This window comes from Triturus cristatus, chromosome 3_1, assembly GCF_964204655.1.
Source record: "Triturus cristatus chromosome 3_1, aTriCri1.1, whole genome shotgun sequence".
NCBI classification, from domain to species: domain Eukaryota; kingdom Metazoa; phylum Chordata; class Amphibia; order Caudata; family Salamandridae; genus Triturus; species Triturus cristatus.
The window spans coordinates 439,798,319-439,818,663 of record NC_140583.1 but is presented as its reverse complement, the minus strand read 5'-3'; the positions used below and the strand labels follow the sequence as shown (position 1 = coordinate 439,818,663).

General features: G+C 47.7%; 1 protein-coding gene across 1 annotated transcript in view; it reads left to right on the top strand.

Moving 5' to 3' along the window:
- The window catches only part of ATP8B4 (ATPase phospholipid transporting 8B4 (putative)), a 3,731,093-nt gene that overhangs the window by 1,420,217 nt on the left and 2,290,531 nt on the right, over positions 1 to 20,345 (top strand). The window contains exon 8 of the mRNA XM_085644229.1: positions 11,996 to 12,078. Coding sequence (XP_085500355.1) covers positions 11,996 to 12,078 — 83 coding nt within the window. The remainder of the gene's footprint in view (positions 1 to 11,995; positions 12,079 to 20,345) is intronic.

Sequence of the window (20,345 nt, the reverse complement as noted above, 5' to 3'; positions counted from 1 at the left end):
CGTTTTCTGAGGATCCCAGCGAACCTGCAACGACGCCAGCATAAAGACCTTTCAAAGAACAAGCAACAGACTTTTTTCATCTCCTGAAAAAGACTTATGTGGTTTCACCATGGATTGAACTATGGATTGTTTTGGGAATATTCTTCTTTCTACTTTGGTTAGCTCTGGTATTAACTCTGGGTACGCTGATAAGTGGAAGATATATTCAACTGGACACAGCAAGTAAAAGAGTGAACTTACTTCTCCAGCCACACACATCATCCCATCGTGAAGGAAGAGACTTGTCAGCAGTGAACATTACAGCCGTTCCTATATATGATGGTATAGTTTGGGACCAAACTCAATATGACATTTTTGGCCCGTCGGAGCTTTAGAAGATTCCACATTTATTTAAGATTTCATTAAGTAAATGTATTACCTCTAGTACCTTTTCTGATTATTGGGACTTCGAGACTGTTAATAACATGATGTCTGATCTAGAGATGTCTACAGTATTCACAAATCGTGAATATTTAGAGGCTTCATCAGACTATGAACAAATGTATTGTTATAACCACTATGGTCATCATTTCTTGCATTAATCTGCAACATCTAGAAATGTATTTATGTATAACCAATGGGAACATTGTCCTACACCTCTAAAGGGTAGTTCGAAAACTTCTGCTATGAAATTTCCATATTTTTTAGGCTACAATTTGTCTAATCTAGAAACGTTTTACTTTAAAAATGTGAAAAAGGAAGGAACAAAAAATATGTTGACCAATACTAAACAGATTTATTCTGCAGCCTTTATTGCCCAACTGTCTAGACAGGGTTTCGACTTTTAGAAAGACAACATTGAGACAAAATCTGTCTGGGGTACAAAAGATTGGCAAGTACAGGGGGTAGAAGCTTTGTTTAGAGCCTGTATCATCCCTGAGCAAACTATGTTTTTGAATGACACTGTCCAACAAACGTCTTGCCTTGGATTTGCCAAGATCTAAGACATGAACACACTGACCATACCAATTCCTGCAAGTAATAGCACTACACGGGGGGAGATCGACGTACATAATATTTTGCATCACAGCAGATCAGATCCAGAATGGAAACAATGGTTGCTCTGGCAGACACAAACATCTGTCAAGATCGATTCCTGAACAAAACACAAGGTTTCACTATCAATAGGCCAGACCCACGCTATGGTCAAAGACAGGATCCAGGGGTAGTGATAACATACAGTGCAGGGAAACTTTGCCTTGATTGGCTACAGAAAGCTACACAGATGGATGTAAAACAACACTTAACTTCAAGAAGGCGCAGACCTTAGGGCATTCTTGCTAGTACTAAGAAAACCACGTCAAAAATGTTTCATATATGCCAGTATCTACGCTGCTTATAATGAAGCATGGAAGGTTACCCAAGCAGAGACTGCAGAACGAATACAAGAAATTGATTGTATTAATTTAGAGAAAACTCTCTCTGTAGTAGACAATGGGTTAACGACTCTGTCGTCCAGAATATATTCATTGGACAGCATTGTGTCTTCTGTCATAGACATTATGGCACAGGACTTGGTCATGTTGCAACATGGTCAGTCTCAGCTACGTTCCATCATGCTATTGGGCTGGACACTACAAAACATGCGTGCAGGCTATATGCCATGGCATTTAATCAACACTACGTCACTGTTTTCAGAATTCAATCTCACTGATGAACAGATCAAACTGGCACAAAGGAGAGTAGACTAAACTGTGCTGAGCATTGAAAAACTGGAGAAATTACCATTCACAGTGGCAGAAAAAACAGGTACTGAATACATGGTAAAATTACTCTGCCTGTTACAACTTTCCATTTTCAGTATTGCCTAAAACATATACCAGTAGGCAAATATGAAAGGTTGGGTAAAGGATACATCAAGACATCCTGGGATTTACCTTACACACATAGATGTTGGAGTGGGGAATGTGAAGTGTTTCTTAGCGGTGCAAACTGTGAACACACACTAAGCGGTTCTCTCCTTTGTCAGGGTATTAACTTACACGGGGCCTGTGATGGTTCCACTACAAACTTATCCTGTCACCTGCTAGGTTCACCGGCTGCAGTGATTAATCCAATTTTTGGCCAACTCTCTAACGGGAGTTACATTATGTTGAATGATCACAGCTGCTGTGGCATGTTGCCAGGTATTCCATATCTAGTTACGGTTACATCCAGGGTCACTTGCTGTATGCAAGTCTTGTTTCCACAAATAGACATAGTCAGGGAGTCGCGTTTATGGCCTTCACTGAACATCTCTTCTATACGAATTGATACTCTAAGCAGAATGAAAGCCATTCTTTTACAGAAAACAGTGCCACTGACCTCGGCCAGAGAAACCTATGATCTCCAAGTCACAAGGACTTCTGCGGAGATACATACCCTTTTGTATACAAACTGCCCTGTACATTTCTCAGAAATGTTAGGTCGGATCTTAAACATGTCTGATACGAGCGGTATTATACATGTATTTAAGAACGTGTGTGCAGGACTATTAGCACCTTTTCAAGCAGTCCTCGGCATATTTCCAAACTTTGTGCACTCAGTGTTTGGCGGACTGCCGCTCCTTTTAGCACTTGTTGCAGGGATCCTATTTTTGCTCCTACTGCTATGATATGGCAAGCCAACTCACCATTGACACCCAATTCATCATGGAGAGAGCTCTATTGGAGATGAAGTCTCATTAGCGCATCGTCCAAACTTTGGGTTTACCCCGTCTATGAGAATTAAACTCCACATGGTTTCTGTCATTCAGACCAATCTGGAAAGGTTGCATCTTACCTGTTCTACACTGCCTGCTCTGCAGTGAAGAATGCGTGCTAGACATTTGTCTAACACTTCCATCAGTCATGCCTACGGATATCAATACTCTGCTGGACCCCATTATGGCCCATTCTCTGTGTTGTCCCCAGCGGCTACCAATCCTGATGACTGCATTCATTGAGATCTCACAGATGCAAATTGCTACTGCTGAGGTACGAGATGAAACATCAGGCACGCAGGTAACATCCGATTCGAACATTGCTAATGCAACCAATGCTGAAGGCGATAGTTCACATCTATGTGCAGTTAATTTTCTAAACGAGGTATTCCAACTTTCACCTACAACGGTAGATGACTTTTTTCTACAGGATTAGAAGATTACATGTTTTCTCCAGGCCCACACACTGACTTTTGATTCAGGTACACAGTGTTTCGATGAGACTCTGAATTTGGCGTTCATTCTTTTCAGACAAAGGAAATAACTTTGGAACTTTTTTCCTATGATTAATTTTTTTTTCTCCAAATTGGTATTATTTTAATTTTTTGGCACAGTAATCTGCTTATAGTAGAACTATTCATAGAGAACAGACTTTGACAAACTTCCAGAGACAATATGCCACCTTGTCATAAACAACAATTGATTTGTGTAAGCTGATATGAAATGGTTTCGGCCCTTTTTCTTCTGTATCAACTAGCCAATTCATCACATGTATATATTTCTGGTTCATTCTTTTTGGCATTTCTAATGCACACATATGCTTAGAATTAAACATTGCTTTTAATATGTACAGCACCTTATGCGTAGCAATGGTTTTTGTAAAGCATTTTTAGGACATATGTTTTTAGATATGTTTTAGCATGCTTTAGATTATCATGCGATACTCTCTTTTAGACATGTTTAGTATGTTTAGGATTTAGTAATGTCGTTCATACGAAACTGGAGTGGGTGTTGTGTGTAGATTTAGATTCCGTATGTAGGTTTCCTGATTTATGCCCTTATATAGGTACAATTCATATTGCCCTTATTTAGGCGTAGAAAATTCAGCCCTTATTTAGGCATTGTCCATGCTAACCAAATACAGGCATGGTCTCCTACATCCGTCAATTCACGTCACAATGAGTTCTTGGAAAATCAGACTCTAAAGCCTTTAGGAATTTCCCTTGTTTGGATATTGATTTCTCCAAGAACTCATTATTTTTTATAATTTTTTTTTTTTTAATTTTATAAAGTCCTTTATTTTACTGTTCCACAATACACAGCTTCCAGCCTACAACCCTTCGGGCCGGCCGCGCAAAATATAACACCGGCATTGCTACGTATTTACACAGCCCAGTGCCGTCAACCCGGGGGTACGGCGGCGCTATAAAGTGCAAGTGCCTCACAGTTGAAAGGAGGATAGTGAAGGACTCATTTTCTCTTTTTTAGAACATAAACCAGAACACGGTGCGAGGATATCGCCAGTGAGCCCACAACCGAAACAACCGAAACAACTCCTTAAGAACTCATTATTATGCATGAACATCTATTCCTTAAGGGTTCACTCATGACGTTCCGATGCCCAACTTTTACGTCAATACAGGCATTCCTAAACACCTTCAGGGTACAAATATACCTGCGCTTGCCCTGGCAAACCACGGTTCCGGTACGGTCCAGTTCGACTGCCTGCTTGCGGTTCGCCACGGCAAGTTCGGAAGGAGATCGAGTTCCAGCCTGATGCACTGACCAGACGCTGTCATCCTCCTCGCAGAGAATCCAGCTCCAGTGTTTCTGACTCCCCAGACTAGAATTTAGAGAAACTTTCGGCAAAACTAAAACTATAGCTAGCTATTCTTTAGGAAACAGCACCTACTTCTTACCTCGTACTACACTTAGGTTAGGTACACTGGGGTAGAACTATTTAGAAGCATCAGATGAGTATTCACATTTTTAGCCTGTGTTATTTATGTATGTATTTTATCAATATATGTCATAGCTACAAACCATTCTATTGCAGTATTATTTTATCTTACTGCTAATTCTGTACATATTGTACTTCGCAGCCTGTCTTACGATTGTAGCAGTTCATATCTCTTGCATGAGAAATAAGACTGTTCAATTACCCTTTTTATTGAAACGCCCGTCTCTCTATTTCTATGCAACTCTGTAGAAATGAAGCATGCACGATTGACTGAGTGAAACTGTTATCTATTGTTTCCATGGTTCTGAGATTGTTCCGACGTTTATGCGGTTGTCAGAAACTAATCCCTTCTTGTTTATTCGAGAAGTTTCTAGTAACCTCTAAGTTAGCTGGCACACACAAGTAATTAAGTTTAATGTACTCGATAGAGACATACTGACCTCAGTCCTCTGTCAAATCTATAGTGTATGTTATTCCAATGCACAGAGCCTATCAGGGATATAGGAACTACACTACAGAAACAGTAGATATTTTCACATTTCTGAAACTGCGAGTACCCATACTAGCATGAGACTTGTAGGTAATTTTTCAAAATGACTTCTTTTTTACACATTGTCTTTCATTTGGAAGGCAGAAATGCATTGAAAGTCCATAGGTAATAACAGTTGCTCTACTATTCTGTGTTACCCTAAGTCTCCCGATAACAATGGTACCTCACTTGTGTGGGTAGGCCTAGTGCCTGCGACAGGAAACGGTCCAAAAAGCAACGCAGACACACTTTATTTTTACAGTGAAAACTGACCCTTTTTTTGTAAAGTGCCTAGCTGTAGATTTTGAACCCTAGCTCTGCCGGCACCTAGAGAAACCTAGCAAACCTATACATTTTTGAAAACTAGACACCCAGAGGAATCCAGGATGGGGGGATTGTGTGGCTCTCACCGGGTTCTGTTACCCAAAATACCTTGCACACCTCACAATTTGTCAAAAAATAACACATTTTCCTCACATTTCTGTGGTGGAAAGTTCTGGAATCTTCGTGGATCCACAAAATTCTACCCACCCTGCGTTCCCGAAACTTTTCCGCGAAAAACGGTACCTCCCTTGTGTGTGTAGACCTAGTGCCCGCGACAGGAAACGGCCCAAAACGCAACGTGGACACACCACATTTTTGAAAATTAGACACTCAAGGGAATCCAGCATGGGGTGACTTGACTGGCTCTCATCAAGTTGTAATACCCAGATTCCCTTGCAAACCTCAAAATGTGTAAAAAAAAATACACATTTTCCTCACATTTCTGTGGTGGAAAGTTCTGGAATCTGCGTGGACCCACAAGATTTCACCCACCCCACATTCCCCAAAGTCTTCAAAGTAAAATGGTACCTCATTTGTGTGGGTAGACCTAGTGCCTGCGAAAGGAAATGTCCCAAAACTCAACGTGGACACACCACATTTTCGCAGTGAATACTGACCCTTTTTTAGCAAAAAGCCTAGCTGTAGATTTTGAACCCTAGCTCTGCCTGCACCTAGGGAAACGTAGCAAACCTATACATTTTTTAAAACTAGACACCCAGGGAATTTCAGGGAGGTATAGCTTGCATGGATCCCCCAATGTTTTCTTACCCAAAATCCCCTGCAAACCTCAAATTTAGCTGAAAAAAATCACTTTTTCCAGACATTTTTGTGTGGAAAAGTTGTGGCATCACCGGGCTGACACAAATCTCCTACAACCCAGTGTTCCCCCAGGTCTCCCAATAAAAAGGGTGCCTCACTCGTGTGGGAGGCCCAAGTACCCGCGACAGGCAAGGGCTCAAAACATATTGAGGTGACATCAAAATTGCCTATCACAAAACGACCTGGTTTTGCAAGTTGGGTCACCTGGGTTTTTGGCCCTGTGCTCGGCGGCCAGCTTGGGGGCTACAGCACCCATCTGCCTCGCGGGGGCAGAAAGACTGTCATATTTGCAGGGGGGGCTTTGCCATGCCCGTTTTGAGCAGCCCCACCCTAATTCAAATTGCCTAAAGAAAAATCCCTGACATCTGGTGGGCTTTTCTCCCCCCCCCCGGTGGGGCAGATTGGGGGCTACTGCCCCATCTGCCCATTCAGAGGGGGCAGAAAGGCTGTCATTTTGGCAGGCGGGGTGGGGGCATTGGAATGCCCGTTTTGGGCAGCCCCTACCCTAATTAAAATTGCCCCCCAAAAAATCCCTGGTGTCTAGTGGGCTTTCTGCCCCCCAGGAGGGCAGATTGAGGGTTACTGCCCCCATATGCCCCCCGGGGGCAGCAGAAAGGCTGTAGTTGTGGTGGGGGCATTGGCATGCCCGTTTTGGGCAGCCCCACCCTAATTACATATGGCAACAAAAAAATTCTTGGTATCAAGTGGGCTTTCTGCCCCCCGAGGGGGCAGATTGGGGGCTACTCTCCCCATCTGCCCTCCAGGGGGCAGAAAGTCTGTAATGGTGGTGGGGGTGCAGGCATAGGCGTGCCCGTTTTGGGAAGCCCCCACCCTGATTACATATGCGAATAAAAAAATCCCTGGCATCCAGTGGCCTTTCTGTCCCCCGGGGGGGCAGATTGGGGGCTACTGCCCCATCTGCCCCCCAGTGGGCCGAAAGGCTGTAATGGTGGCGGGGGGTAGGGGCATTGGCATGCCCGTTTTGGGCAGCCCCTATCCTGATTACATATGTGAATAAAAAAATCCCTGGCATCCAGTGGGCTTTCTGTCCCCAGGGGGGCAGATTGGGGGCTGCTGCCCCCATCTGCCCCCTAGGGGGGGCAGAACAACTGTAATGGTGGTGGGGTGGGGGTATTGGCATGCCCGCTTCGGGCAGCCCCCACCCTAAAAACAAATGCACACAAAAAATCCCTGGCTTCAAGTGAGCTTTGGGGGCTACTGTCCCCGGGGGGGGGGGCAGAAAGGCTGTAATGATGGTGGGGGCATTGGCGTGCCCGTTTCGGGCAGCCCCCACCCTAAAAACAAATGCACACAAAAAATCCCTGGCGTTTAGTGGGCTTTCTGCCCCCCCGAGGGGGCATAAGGACTTAATTATGCCCATTTCTTATGGGGGGAGTGAAGGCCCAAGCCCAAGGGTCAGCTACCCCCTCCCTGGTGTCTAGTGGGATGATCCCTGCTTGGGGATCGCCCTCCTCACACACCAGATCCAGGTAGACCAAGGTAGGGCAGAAAGATCCAGGACCACCAATCCCCTCCTGCCAGCCCAGTGCCCCAAGAGAGATCACACACCCGACAAGGTGCTAGAATCAGAAATCCATTTCACTGTTTGTATATCCCAGTTATCTTCTGCTTACCAATTCCACCAATCCAGCTCTAGCTTGGGGGGTTGGTGGGTTTTTGTTTTGGCCCAGATGCGGCCCCAGCCGCTGGCCTAGATGTCCATGAGGAGGAGTCTTGTGTGTGGCTGAGGAATGAAGAGAGCAATTTCTTAGCATGGCGAGCTTCAAATACCCCCGAGCGCCTTCTGATGACGTCACTCCAAAAGATGTTCCACTATTTTGCCACCTCGCTCTTGCTCCTGCACGTGGTACAACTAATAGCGCACCTCTGCTACGTGCCGGGTACGCCTGCGCATTCTGGTTGGAATGTGCACCAACTTGTTGGAAATGTCATAGAGTATTTTAAACAATATTATCAGTCTTCTAACTGTCTGGTTCAGCTTTTTGTATCAGCACATTTATTGTTCAGTCTTCTTACTATAAACCCATTAGGTGACATTGCAGTATAGCTAAGGAAGCTATGCTGATTTCGATGTGATCACAACTTGTGCCCAGGGCAAAACACAGGAGAAATATGTGAAAGTAAATGTGAGAATTTTCCTCCAGTGTATGTTTACAAATTGTAAGTTGCTTGAGATGCTGACTGTGCTGTACATGCAGGGTTTTCCATTTTAAGTTAACACCAATTACAACCCATAAGATACCACCAAAAGGTAAGATTTGCATTTCTGTAGCACTGGAAAATACCAGATTGTGCAGCACTTTTACTGTTTTGGTACTCTGTGGCATCGAAGCAGTAGGAGTGTAGCCTCTATCGCAAAGCACTTTTCAGTGATCAAAGCCCTTGCTATGACCCACTCTGGCCCATGGTAAACCACCCATGGACATGTGACCATACAGAAGGTCCCTGGACCTTTAGGACACACTTCCATTTCCAATGTGGGAGGATGGCTCGCCTCATATGGATTTAGGTCACAGTTTACTGTTGTTTAGTTGCAGTGCAGTGGCCAGCAGATTCACAGCAGAAAGCTTCAGAAAGCTGCTGTATCAGGATGATGGCACAAAGATCACTGTTTATATAAATGTTCAGAATCAATATCCTCTCATAAAGTGCTGTACTCAACACTCCTGTTCTTACTTGTACATTGTGGTGGTCTGAAAATTATACCTATACATGTTTGTAAGAAATTGGGTTACTGGTTGAGGGGGTTGAAACCCTACTCAAGCAGTAACCACAACCCATATAAGGGTGAAGTCACAAGCAAACCCCAAATTAACATGTGCTCAACTCTCTGGTAGCCTGGCGCAGAGCATAACTAAGACGCAAAGTATAAAATATTTGTTCAACACTTCAAACAGTAATACATTAAAAACACCACACAAAAAGGATCCTGCACAAATTGAGTAAATATTAAGAACGAAATCAAGACTAAAGCAACCCAAATCCAATCAGTAGATTTGGAGCTATGCAATTTGAAGGATTTAAGTGATAATATCTCCAAAAATCCCAAAGCGCCACTCATGCCTATCTGGTCTTGAGAGACAGGAGAAAGTCACAAGTTCAAGCCGACTGCAATGGAGCATGTGTCGTTTGCAGGGATCAAGTTAGTCCTGCTGAAAAGTTACCTTCTCAGTCCAGTGCAGAGAGTCCTGTTCCCCGGGGAGGGACTATCTGCAGAAAAGGGCTGCAGATAGTCGTCGGTATATAGCGTAAAGAGCAGACCAGAGTTTTGTTCTCTCGCTGCTCGTGAGCTGTCAACAGGGTAGTGCAAAGAGTCAGATTGATGTCACTTGCACAGCCTGCTAATGCGAAGTTCATAGGTTTTCGCACCAACGGTCCCATTTGTGGTCATGAAGAGCCCAAAACTTTAACTCAGCCCCTCTGATGCCTCATTAAGGATTAGGACCTGAGGGGCACCACTTGGGGGTCAGGGGCTTGCTATAGCTGGATCTGGGTGCTGGTTCAGGTGGTTGGGAGCCCGTGGTGTCTCTGTGGCTTTGAACTGGAGGCCAAAAGACTAGCTCTTGGAGTCACTCTGGCAGCCCTGAGTTTAGGTACAGGTGCAAATCCCTAGGATTCAGGGAGGAGGGCAACAATTCAATAAGGCAGCAGTCCAGGTAGACCGTAGTCCAGCAGGGCAGCAGTCCAGCAGAGTGGCAGTAATTCAGCAGCACAGCAGTCCTTCCTGGCAGAATCTCCACAGGTCCAGAAGTGTACTGAAGAGCTGGTATCTGAGCTCTAATATTTACACCTGGTATCTTCTTTGAAGTGGAAGAAGCTTCTAAAGGATTCCTTTTGAAGTGCATAGGCTTCCTGTCTCCTCCGTCCGGGCTCTAGACTAACTACAGGGGGTATGTAATTTAATGAAAGGTGGATTTGTTGGTCACTGTTTGTCAGCCATTGGGGTATCTAGGCGCTGAGTGAGTGTAGGCATGTGGTGAGGCTGCTCCTGAATGCAGGCGGTCTCAATGGTATAGGAGGAAGACTGGTTGTATAGCCAAGTTTTCAGCTTCTTACGGAAATCAAGAAGTGAGGAGGAGGCCCTGATGTGCTGAGGTAGGTCGTTCCAGGATTTGGCAGCTTGGTAAGAGAGTTACGTGTATGTCTGTGTGTGTGTGTGTTTGTGTATGTGTGTGTTTGTGTGTGTGTGTGTTTGTGTGTGTTAGTGTGTGTGTGTGTGTTAGTGTGTGTGTGTTAGTGTGATACTGAGTGTCGTTGCCTGGGGAGTTAGTGGAAGTGAAGCCGGGGATTGAGGTATGCGAGTCCAGCATTGTGTAGTGACATGAAGTTTGAACTGGCAGTGCTTCTGAATGGGGAGTTGTGTGGGTTCGACATGGGACATTGAAGTCAAATTTGGCTGCAATGTTTTGGATTTGAAGTATGTGAAGAAGGTGAGTTGGGATGGCAGCATAGAATGCACTGCCGTAGTCCAATCTGCCTGTGATTAGGGCCTGTGTGATGGTACATTTGGTGTCTAGTGAGAGCCACTTGCAGATTTTACATAACATGGTGAGGATGTGGAAGCATGGGGAGGTGACGGCATTAACCTGGGACTTCATGGTGAGGTTGGTGTCTAGAATGAAGCCTAGGTTCCTAGAGTAGTCTGTTGAGGTTGGTCTGGGTCCCAGATCGGTGGGCGACCAAGTGGAGTCCCAAGGTAAGCTCTTATTCCCAAAGATTAGCTCTACGGTTTTGTCACTATTAAGATTGAGGCAGTTTTCTTTCATCTAGTAGGTCACGCTGGTCATGCATTGGTTGAAGTTTGTTTCAGTGGCAATGGTGTCGAATGAGAGGGAATAAATAAGCTGGGTGTCGGCACAAGAGATCGCTGCCAATCTACTCTACATCACTGTACACTATGCCACTCTACTATAGTTCTCTCCAAGCTACTGTACTCCACTACATTCTAAGTCACTCTAAGCCACTGCACTGTACTCTACGCTACTGCACTCTAAGCCAGTCTACTCTAGGCCACTGCACTTTCACCTTGTGGATACCCTGCTATCTCACAGGGGAATACCAGGACGGGTTCCCTAAGCAAGCGCCGGGAAACCCACTGCGGGTAGCTGTGCGCTATATAAGCTCAACTACATTTACATACATTTACATTATATGCCACTGTACTGTAAGCCATTGTGCAGTACACCGCTGTACTCTATGCCACTGCTCTCTTCTGCACTCCAGTCTGCACCCCTCTACTCCACTGTACTGCCCCCCACTGTAGTATACGCCACTTTACTCTGCAGCACTGTATTCTACGCTACTGCACTCTATGCCACTCTACTGTGGCCACTCCATGGCACTATAGCCACTCCACTCTAATCTACGTCACTCCACACTACTATACACCCTGCCACTCCACTGCACACCACTCCACGAGGAGTTATCAATAAAGTAGCCCAGTAGTTTTGAAATGGGCAACAAATATATGTATAAAAAGAATTAATACAAAAAAAACACATTATATAATTAGAAACCAATTTCTCCAAACAAGTTGCCAATGCACTCCTTATCCCCATTCATATTGTAACATTATATCATTTTCTTTATATTACTTATAATATGTCATTTTCATTTTTTGCAGTGAAACAAACTTGAAGGTACGTCAAGCTTTACCCATAACCGAAGAGCTTGGTAAAGATATCACAGGGCTTTCACGATTTGATGGTAGGTGATACCAGCATTTATTCTGTGAGAGAGGCATTAGTGTGTTTAGGGTAGAAAAGCAGAAACGTGTACCCGCAGAGCTAACGCGCTGTTTATTTCATGGAACGTCAATATATGATAGAAACTGCATACTCTCCTGTTTGTTAAGCAAAATACTAGTTCTGTAGAACTAGGGCACGGTTGTTTTACCAAAATTGTTAATTTGGTTTTAGGAATGAAATGTTGAATCCAGGGCGGTAACTGACATGATGGAGCTCTCCTGCAAAATGTGTAGAGAGGCCACTGAGTCTCCCATATCTCACAGATATTCATTGGCCTTGGGCGGAATTGGGGCATCCCTGAAGGGGTTGTGGGGTCTCTTTGAGGCCCCACGTGCACTGCAGATGCCTTGGTTGGAACTAATTTTGTGGAAATAAGTAAAAAATAACCAATTAGTGGGTCAATCTGTATACATTTGCAAGAAGTCCCAATTGAACATTTAATTATCTCTTTCCATTCACTTCTGCTTGACAGCAGGCTTTGCCTCATATATTGTTTTTCATACCAGACGGCATATGTTTACTAGGCATAAGCTGGAGCATACCCTGCTTCCCAGTAACATTCTGCAGTCAAAACCTTCGAGTGTCACTTTTTACTACACACCGTTTTGCTTTTGGAAAAAATGCTTAGCCACAAAATCCCCATACAGCAGCACTTAGTTTAAAATAAAACGTTTGTGTTGTGAAAGACCTTTTTTTTTAGACATATTGGTTGTACTATATATATAGTTTCCCAACTACTCAGTCAAAGGGAGCGCTAGGAATGTTCTTTTAAATTAGTATTTTCATTTTTACCGTAGTCAACAGTCGGCCAATACTCGAGGTTCAAAATTTACCAGCAAGTAGCATATAGTAGCATATAGCAAGCATCAACAGCAGGGCATACACAACCCAGTTCCCTTTATCACAAACCTTGTTTTTGTACTAATTTGTGAATATTACTCCCGCTAGTTTCCCCTGGTGTATTTCATAGATCATTACACCCCACCTCCACCATTATAATTTTGTGTTTACCATGCTAGCCTGTCAGTATTACCGTCCGAAATTGTTGCATTCTCCAATTAGATCCCACGTGAACTACCCCTGGCTCAACCAACCTCTGCATTACTCATGTCCTGCACTTCCTGTTTGTCAGTCAATCAATCAAAAAAAATGTGTTTATTTAGACCAATGGCCTTAATTTAGACCAATGCAGCATTACAATATTGTAACAGATACATATATAATAATTATTTCCATCTAGTAAAACCATAAATAAATTGTTCAGATAAAACCTATGTTTCAATAAAATCTGTATACAGTTCTTAAAAATACACCACACTTCTATAAACACTGTGTTAACTGCCCTCATAAATTTACCAATAACGCATGCTATATCTAAGAAACGCATCTCAGTTAAAAGTTCTGCGGCATGCCCTCGAGTCATAATTCCATATTTCAAGAATATTGGGCGTAGCCATTGTCTCCGCTGTTGTCTGAGTTTTAAGCAATCAAACAGAATATGCAACATTTCACATTTGGGTGCCGATCACGATCCTGTAAAAACCGGGTACGAACCGTCGGACGGAGCATATTCTCCGTCCGATGCGTACCCGGTCGTCAAAATATACAAACATGGAATTACGATTCGCACGGGAACACCATTTCCGTACGAATCGTAAAAAACCCCGACCGAACAAAATAAACCTACAAATGCGATCCGGGAAAGCGCCGACCTGACGTCGGGACGCTCGCAGCCTGCCATTCACGAACCAGGAATTACGATTCGCACCGACGTCATCCCGCACGGTGAATATTTTCCGGCTGCCAAAAACTGCCGGGAAATCAGGACGACGCGAACAAGTACTACCAGTACGCGACGGACAGACAGGACGACGCGAACAAGGAGGACCAGTACGCGACGGACAGACAGGACGACGCGAACAAGGAGTACCAGTACGCGACGGACAGACAGGACGACGCGAACAAGGAGGACCAGTACGCGACGGACAGACAGGACGACACGAACAAGGAGTACCCGTACGCGACGGACAGACATGGACCCGAACCTACGTGTCATCCCGGCCCTCATAGCAGTCGACCTCCTCTACAGGTTCGGACGCAGACGCCGCAGAAGGTCAGAACAACTAAGGGAGGGGGGAAAGTGGGGGGGGTTGGCAGGACCAGGGCAGGCCACAAACCCCCCACCAAAGTCACACAGCACACATGCCCTGGACATACCTGACTCCCAGGCCCTGGTCACTACGAGGGGGTGGGGGTGTGTCCAGCTAAGCCAGCGACCGCAACAACGGAAGTCCGTCGCGACGTGAACCGGCAACACAACCAGACAGGTACGTCCCGTACCCACGCCTGAAGAGCGTGGGTACGAGTCGTACCACGCCCACACCCACGTCACCCCAACAATGGCGGGACGGCTCGTACCCACGTGGCAAAGGCCTGGGTACGGGCCGCACAAGCATCACATAGCGTGGGGATGGATATGTACGGACCGTACCCCCACCCCGTATGTATGGAGCGTACCCCCACCCCAACAGTGTAAGTACGACCCGTACCCCCACCCGCGTACGTATGGAGCGTACCCTCACCCCAACAGTGTAAGTACGACCCGTACCCCCACCCGCATACGTATGGAGCGTACCCCCACCCCAACAGTGTAAGTACGACCCGTACCCCCACCCGCGTACGTATGGAGCGTACCCCCACCCCATCAGTGTAAGTACGACCCGTACCCTCACCTCGAATGCATGGAGCGTACCCCCACCCCAACAGTGTAAGTACGACACGTACCCCCACCTCGAATGCATGGAGCGTACCCACATCCGTGTATGTCATGAGCGTACATATTGTGAAATAGGAGGGGTGTGTGCAGAGTCCTCCCAGCAGTGCCCTGAGACAGGAGGGGTGTGTGCCTATCACTCCCAGCAGTGCCCAGAGACAGGAGGGGTGTGTGCAGAGTCCTCCCAGCAGTGCCCAGAGACAGGAGGGGTGTGTGCAGAGTACTCCCAGCAGTGCCCAGAGACAGGAGGGGTGGGTGCCCATCACTCCCAGCAGTGCCCATGGAACGCAAAGGGTGGAGTAACCACAGATACCATGCCCACAAATGTCAGTCAGGTGCACAAAGACCCTGCAGTACATGTACCACATGTGTGCGAGGCTGGGAGTATACGCATGCATAGCGCAGAAAAGAAAACATGTACACATGAAGTCATGTCAATAGGCCACATACACAAGTACAATGACTACCAAGGATGCCACGAATGATGCAGGTGGAAAATGGCTCAGCATGCATGTGCAAAGGTGAAGGACTACGTCACACACCCAGCTAATGGACACACAGCTCTGCGCTAAAGTCAGGGGACACCCTGCAGGGAAGAAGTCAGGGTACACAGAGGAAGGAATACACCTTGGGACAATTGCAACATGCAGCAACTGCTTACATGAATGGAGAAAGGTAGCTAACACCGTGTGATGGCACACAGATCCCAGGGTCCTCCCTATGAGCAGCACACTACTACATTTCCCACACACCCAACACATGACCAACACCCACAACCATGTAGCAGCCCCACCAACAGCAATGCCAGCAATGCAGGAGTGTTACAAGGGCATAAAATAAATAGCTTTATTCAGCATGAGCAAAAAACTAGTATGCAGTAAGTCCAATATTAACAAAGCCCATAGGGCAGTCCAGGAGTCCCAGCTGGATGGGGGACACAGTGGGATGCGTGTCCCCTAGCTTGCCTGCACAGTTACAATCCGTTGTCTTCCACAGGGGTGAAGGCATCATGTGGGGGGGAAGAAACAGGCACCGCAGGGACAGGAGGGTGAAGGGTAGGCGTCGTGGGTGCAGGGATGGAGGACTCCACCACAGGGGGTGGGGCAGGGCCAAAGGCGGAGGCCAGGATCTCGCTGCACACCTTAGCAAGGTCCTCCAGGGACTCCCCTGCACCCGAAGGAACCACAGGCCCCAAGGAGGGGTGGGGGTCAGAGGGATGGGTCGCAGCGCCACTGGGGGAGGGTGTGGACAGGGGGGGAGACTCAAGCACCCTGACCGTGGACCTCCTTGACCGCTTGCGGGGTGGTGTCACTGTGGGGCTCAGGGACAGAGCGGCCATGAAGGAGTCTTTGGGGGAGATGTGGCCAGGAGAGCTGAGGGGAGGGGATTTGGAGGGAGTGGATTGGGTGGAATGCGGACTCCCACTCTGGCTGCGTGTCACACGTTTGCCCCCCGACCCAGTGGGTGTGCCTACTTCACCCTGTGTGTGCGTGTCAGGAGGTGTGCGGCGGACCTTCCCTGCTGGTGTGGTGCCTGTGTCTGTTGTGGTGGGTGCATGCTTACGTCTGGGTGTATGTGGGACAGGCATGGGAGTGGGAATTGTGGAAGGAGCAGGGGTAGGGGGTGGGACGTAGCGCTGCAGGAGACCCACTGCTGCAGTCAGTGTGGAGTCTATGGACCTCAGCAAGTTGCGTTGGTCAGCCTGCGATGAATGAATGCCCTCCAAGTATGCCTCCATGTTGTTGAGGACCTGGCTGTGGGCATGGAGGACATTAAGGATCGCAGTCTGACCAATCTGCAACTGCCGCTGGATGTCCACAGACTCAGCATTGGCGGCAGCAGTGGCGACAGGGGCAGGGGGTGCGGTGCCTGGCAGGAAGGAGACATGTGGTGACCGGGCACGTTGGGAAGGGACACGAGCACGTGGGAGGCGGCTGATGCCAATGGAGGGGGCGGTGCCAGATGTAGGGCTGCTGTCAGATGGTGGTGCAGCCACCGCCCACTCGGAGAGATCATCCTCGGACCCGTCAGCTTCATACTCTGTTGTGCCAGTCGACAGGTCCCCGGGTTCACTCTCCTCCGCCTCAGTCCCACTCGAAGTGCCAGCCCCGATGTCACCGCTGGCACTGGTGCTCGGTCCCTCCGCGCCGTCTGTGTCCATGTCTCCCTCCGTGTCCCCCGACGATGCTGTGGGCAGGGTGAAGAGACAGAAATTAATCATACACCTGTATACATATGTCACATGAGTCAAATCTACTTGGGTTACAGTGCATAGCCTGAAACAAAGGATGAGTTACAACTACAAAACAAGGTACATATGTAGGCCCTGCAAGACACAGTTGTGTGACCCACCATGCCATGGAAAAACTATGGAGAGCATGACACAATAGCAAATGAGATGACATGGTATTCTGACTGAGGAGCAAGGCCCTGGGGACAATACAGCACTGCATCTGCACCACACAGCGTGGCAGGAAATTGGGATGAGCAGGGACCATATCCAGGAACTAGAGGCACATGCAGCATAGGTAATACTGATAACATGCCCACCCTGACTGGCACGCTGCACCTTGAGTGTATGTCCAGACAAACATCACACACTGGCCAGTCCGAGCAAGGAGATGACAGGTCTTGACATGTAGGCCATGGCCTCACCACCCACCCCCTACATGAGACAAATCTGTGGAGACACAGGAAGCACTTACAGCTCTTAGTCTGGGTGAAATACACATGGGATGCAATAATTCAATATTGCACACCAAATACCCAAGGTGCGCCTGTCCAAATAATCATGTACAAATGGGCATCATCAGATGATTGCTACAAGACACACAGGCAATGGCCACCGTGAGTATGTACTTTAAAAATCAGGTCAGGCTGGACAGTGGACACTTGTAATACATCTCACGTCAATAAACATGGTGCCAGGGGACAATGGCACAGAGCACAACCTATGCTGTAGACACAGAGATTGTCGACATTCTCGGATTACACACATGATACCTAGGAAAAGATGCCCCTGGGGACAGTAGTGGCCACACAACTCCATGCTCCTGAATGGAAATGACTGCAACACACGCTAACATCCCTGCACTATGCGTAATGCACACTCATGCACATCATGTCACAGGCCACCACATGGGACATGCCTGCTGGAAGGCCTCGCACTCAAGAGATTAACTCCCATGTCTGAAATCAGCATTAGTGCCAACTGACATGGAACCCACAAGTCCAGAACTGGACAGGGCACAGGCAAGGTCACTAAACCTGTTACACACCACCCCCACACATGATGCTGCAGGCATTGTACACTTGGAGAATGTGTCAGGCTACATAACTTTGTGATGGAGTGACTACACAGAGACCAGTGAACACATTGCAAGGTGGGGAAGGGAGGCAGGAGAGGCCTGCAACACTGTGGGTAACAGGATCTGCACAGCACCATAAACCCTGGAAGTGTATCCATGGAACAGTGCACTTACAAATGCTGGTGAAACACAACAAACACACACATGTACCTACCCCCTTCCGGCTGCTGCATCTCCTGTAGGCGCCTGTCCAAGTCAGGAAAGACCACCGCCAGCACACGTTTCTGGATGTGGGAGAGACGGCGGCGCCCGCGGTTCTTATGGCTCTCAGGTGAGTCCCCCAGCAGGACCCGTGCGATCCTCCGCGTCCAGCACCGGATATCCTGCCAGCGTTTCCTCACGTGGGGCAGGCGCCGCTTCCGACCATCCGCACTCCTCACGGCGCTGACGGCGTCCAGCCATATCTTCTCCTTGGCAGAGGCGTCTACCTGTGAGGATGGACAAGTGACACTACCTCAATACTCCTGGCACATGTCACAGGGACACAGATTATAACACATTTGCTGTTTCCAACAAGGCATAGTATGCATCCAACGCATTACACCTTTGTCATAGGGACATGATCCTCTGGGGGAAGGCCAAAAGCAGTACGTGCCATTTAAAAGACACAGGTGGAATGAGGGCAACTACACAAGCAATGCTCCAGGCTCACACTGTGCATCACACCCACCCCTCCTGTCTCTGGGCACTGCTGGGAGGACTCTGCACCCACCCCTCCTGTCTCAGGGCACTGCTGGGAGTGATAGGCCCCCACCCCTCCTGTCTCAGGGCACTGCTGGGAGGACTCTGCACCCACCCCTCCTGTCTCAGGGCACTGCTGGAAGGACTCTGCACCCACCCCTCCTGTCTCAGGGCACTGCTGGGAGGACTCTGCACCCACCCCTCCTGTCTCAGGGCACTGCTGAGAGGACTCTGCACCCACCCCTCCTGTCTCTGGGCACTGCTGGGAGACATCAGGCATCCCCCCCCTGGGACCCCCCCCTACAGTACATAGCATGTGTGTCACACCTGGACACAATGGCAGAAGTCACAGTCACAAAAAAGGGACACAGTCTGTGCCAGTGGACACTGAACTCACCTGATAACCTGGTCGCCCATACAGCATGGGGTACCGTGGGAGGATCACATCCACCAAAGCCATGTTCTCCTCCAGGGTGAATGGCTGTGACCTCTCCACAGCCCTTGACATGGTTCCAGGGAATCAGTAGCAGCAGCTGGGTCGTGGAATACAGAGATGTGCAGGCAAGTGCTCCCTCATGGGACCTGGCTGCCTTATATCTGCCTTGCTGGCCCATCTCATGCACATGAGTACAGAGTGATTGGTCACTCACATATGCATCCTATGTTTCCTCCAATCCCTTCAAACCTAGCAGTCTGTGGGTTCTCAATCAGTTTTTTTCTCCTGCAGGATGTCAGCCCCACAAACACACTGCAACAAAGTACATTCATTCCAACTGACTTCTGCTGTGCACCTTCCTGAGCAAAATCAAAATTTGAACTTGGTCTCCATGACAACTAGCATGCATGTAGGCCTTAATACTTGTCCCTCATGTGTCCCCTATGTAATTTGGAGCTTCACACATAGGTACGGTGCGTTCCGGGGCCCTGGAGCACCCCAAATGCATAGCAACGGCCCGTACACGCGTGCCTATGTTCACTATCACTATGGGTGTCCTCGCGTATGCGTACACGTAGTTGTACGGGCCGCACACACGCCTGTACGCTCACTATCACTATGGGTGTCCTCGCGTATGCGTACTCGTAGTGGTACGGGCCGTACACACGCCTGTACGCTCACTATCACTATGGGTGTCCTCGCGTATGCGTACTCGTAGTGGTATGGGTGGACATACTTGTCCATGGATGGACATACTTGTCCATGAATGGACATCAAGGCATTGTCTGTGCATTACTACATGTGTGGGGCACAGGTGTGACAGGCTGTGATGTGGCACATTACTCCTGAGTCGAGAAGGCACCAGATGTATGATGATATGTGTACAGATGTAATGTGTGACGGTGCAATGTGTGCCAGGCATGCCCGTGACTCCTTGGACATGTGTGCATGTCGTACTGCACACTTGG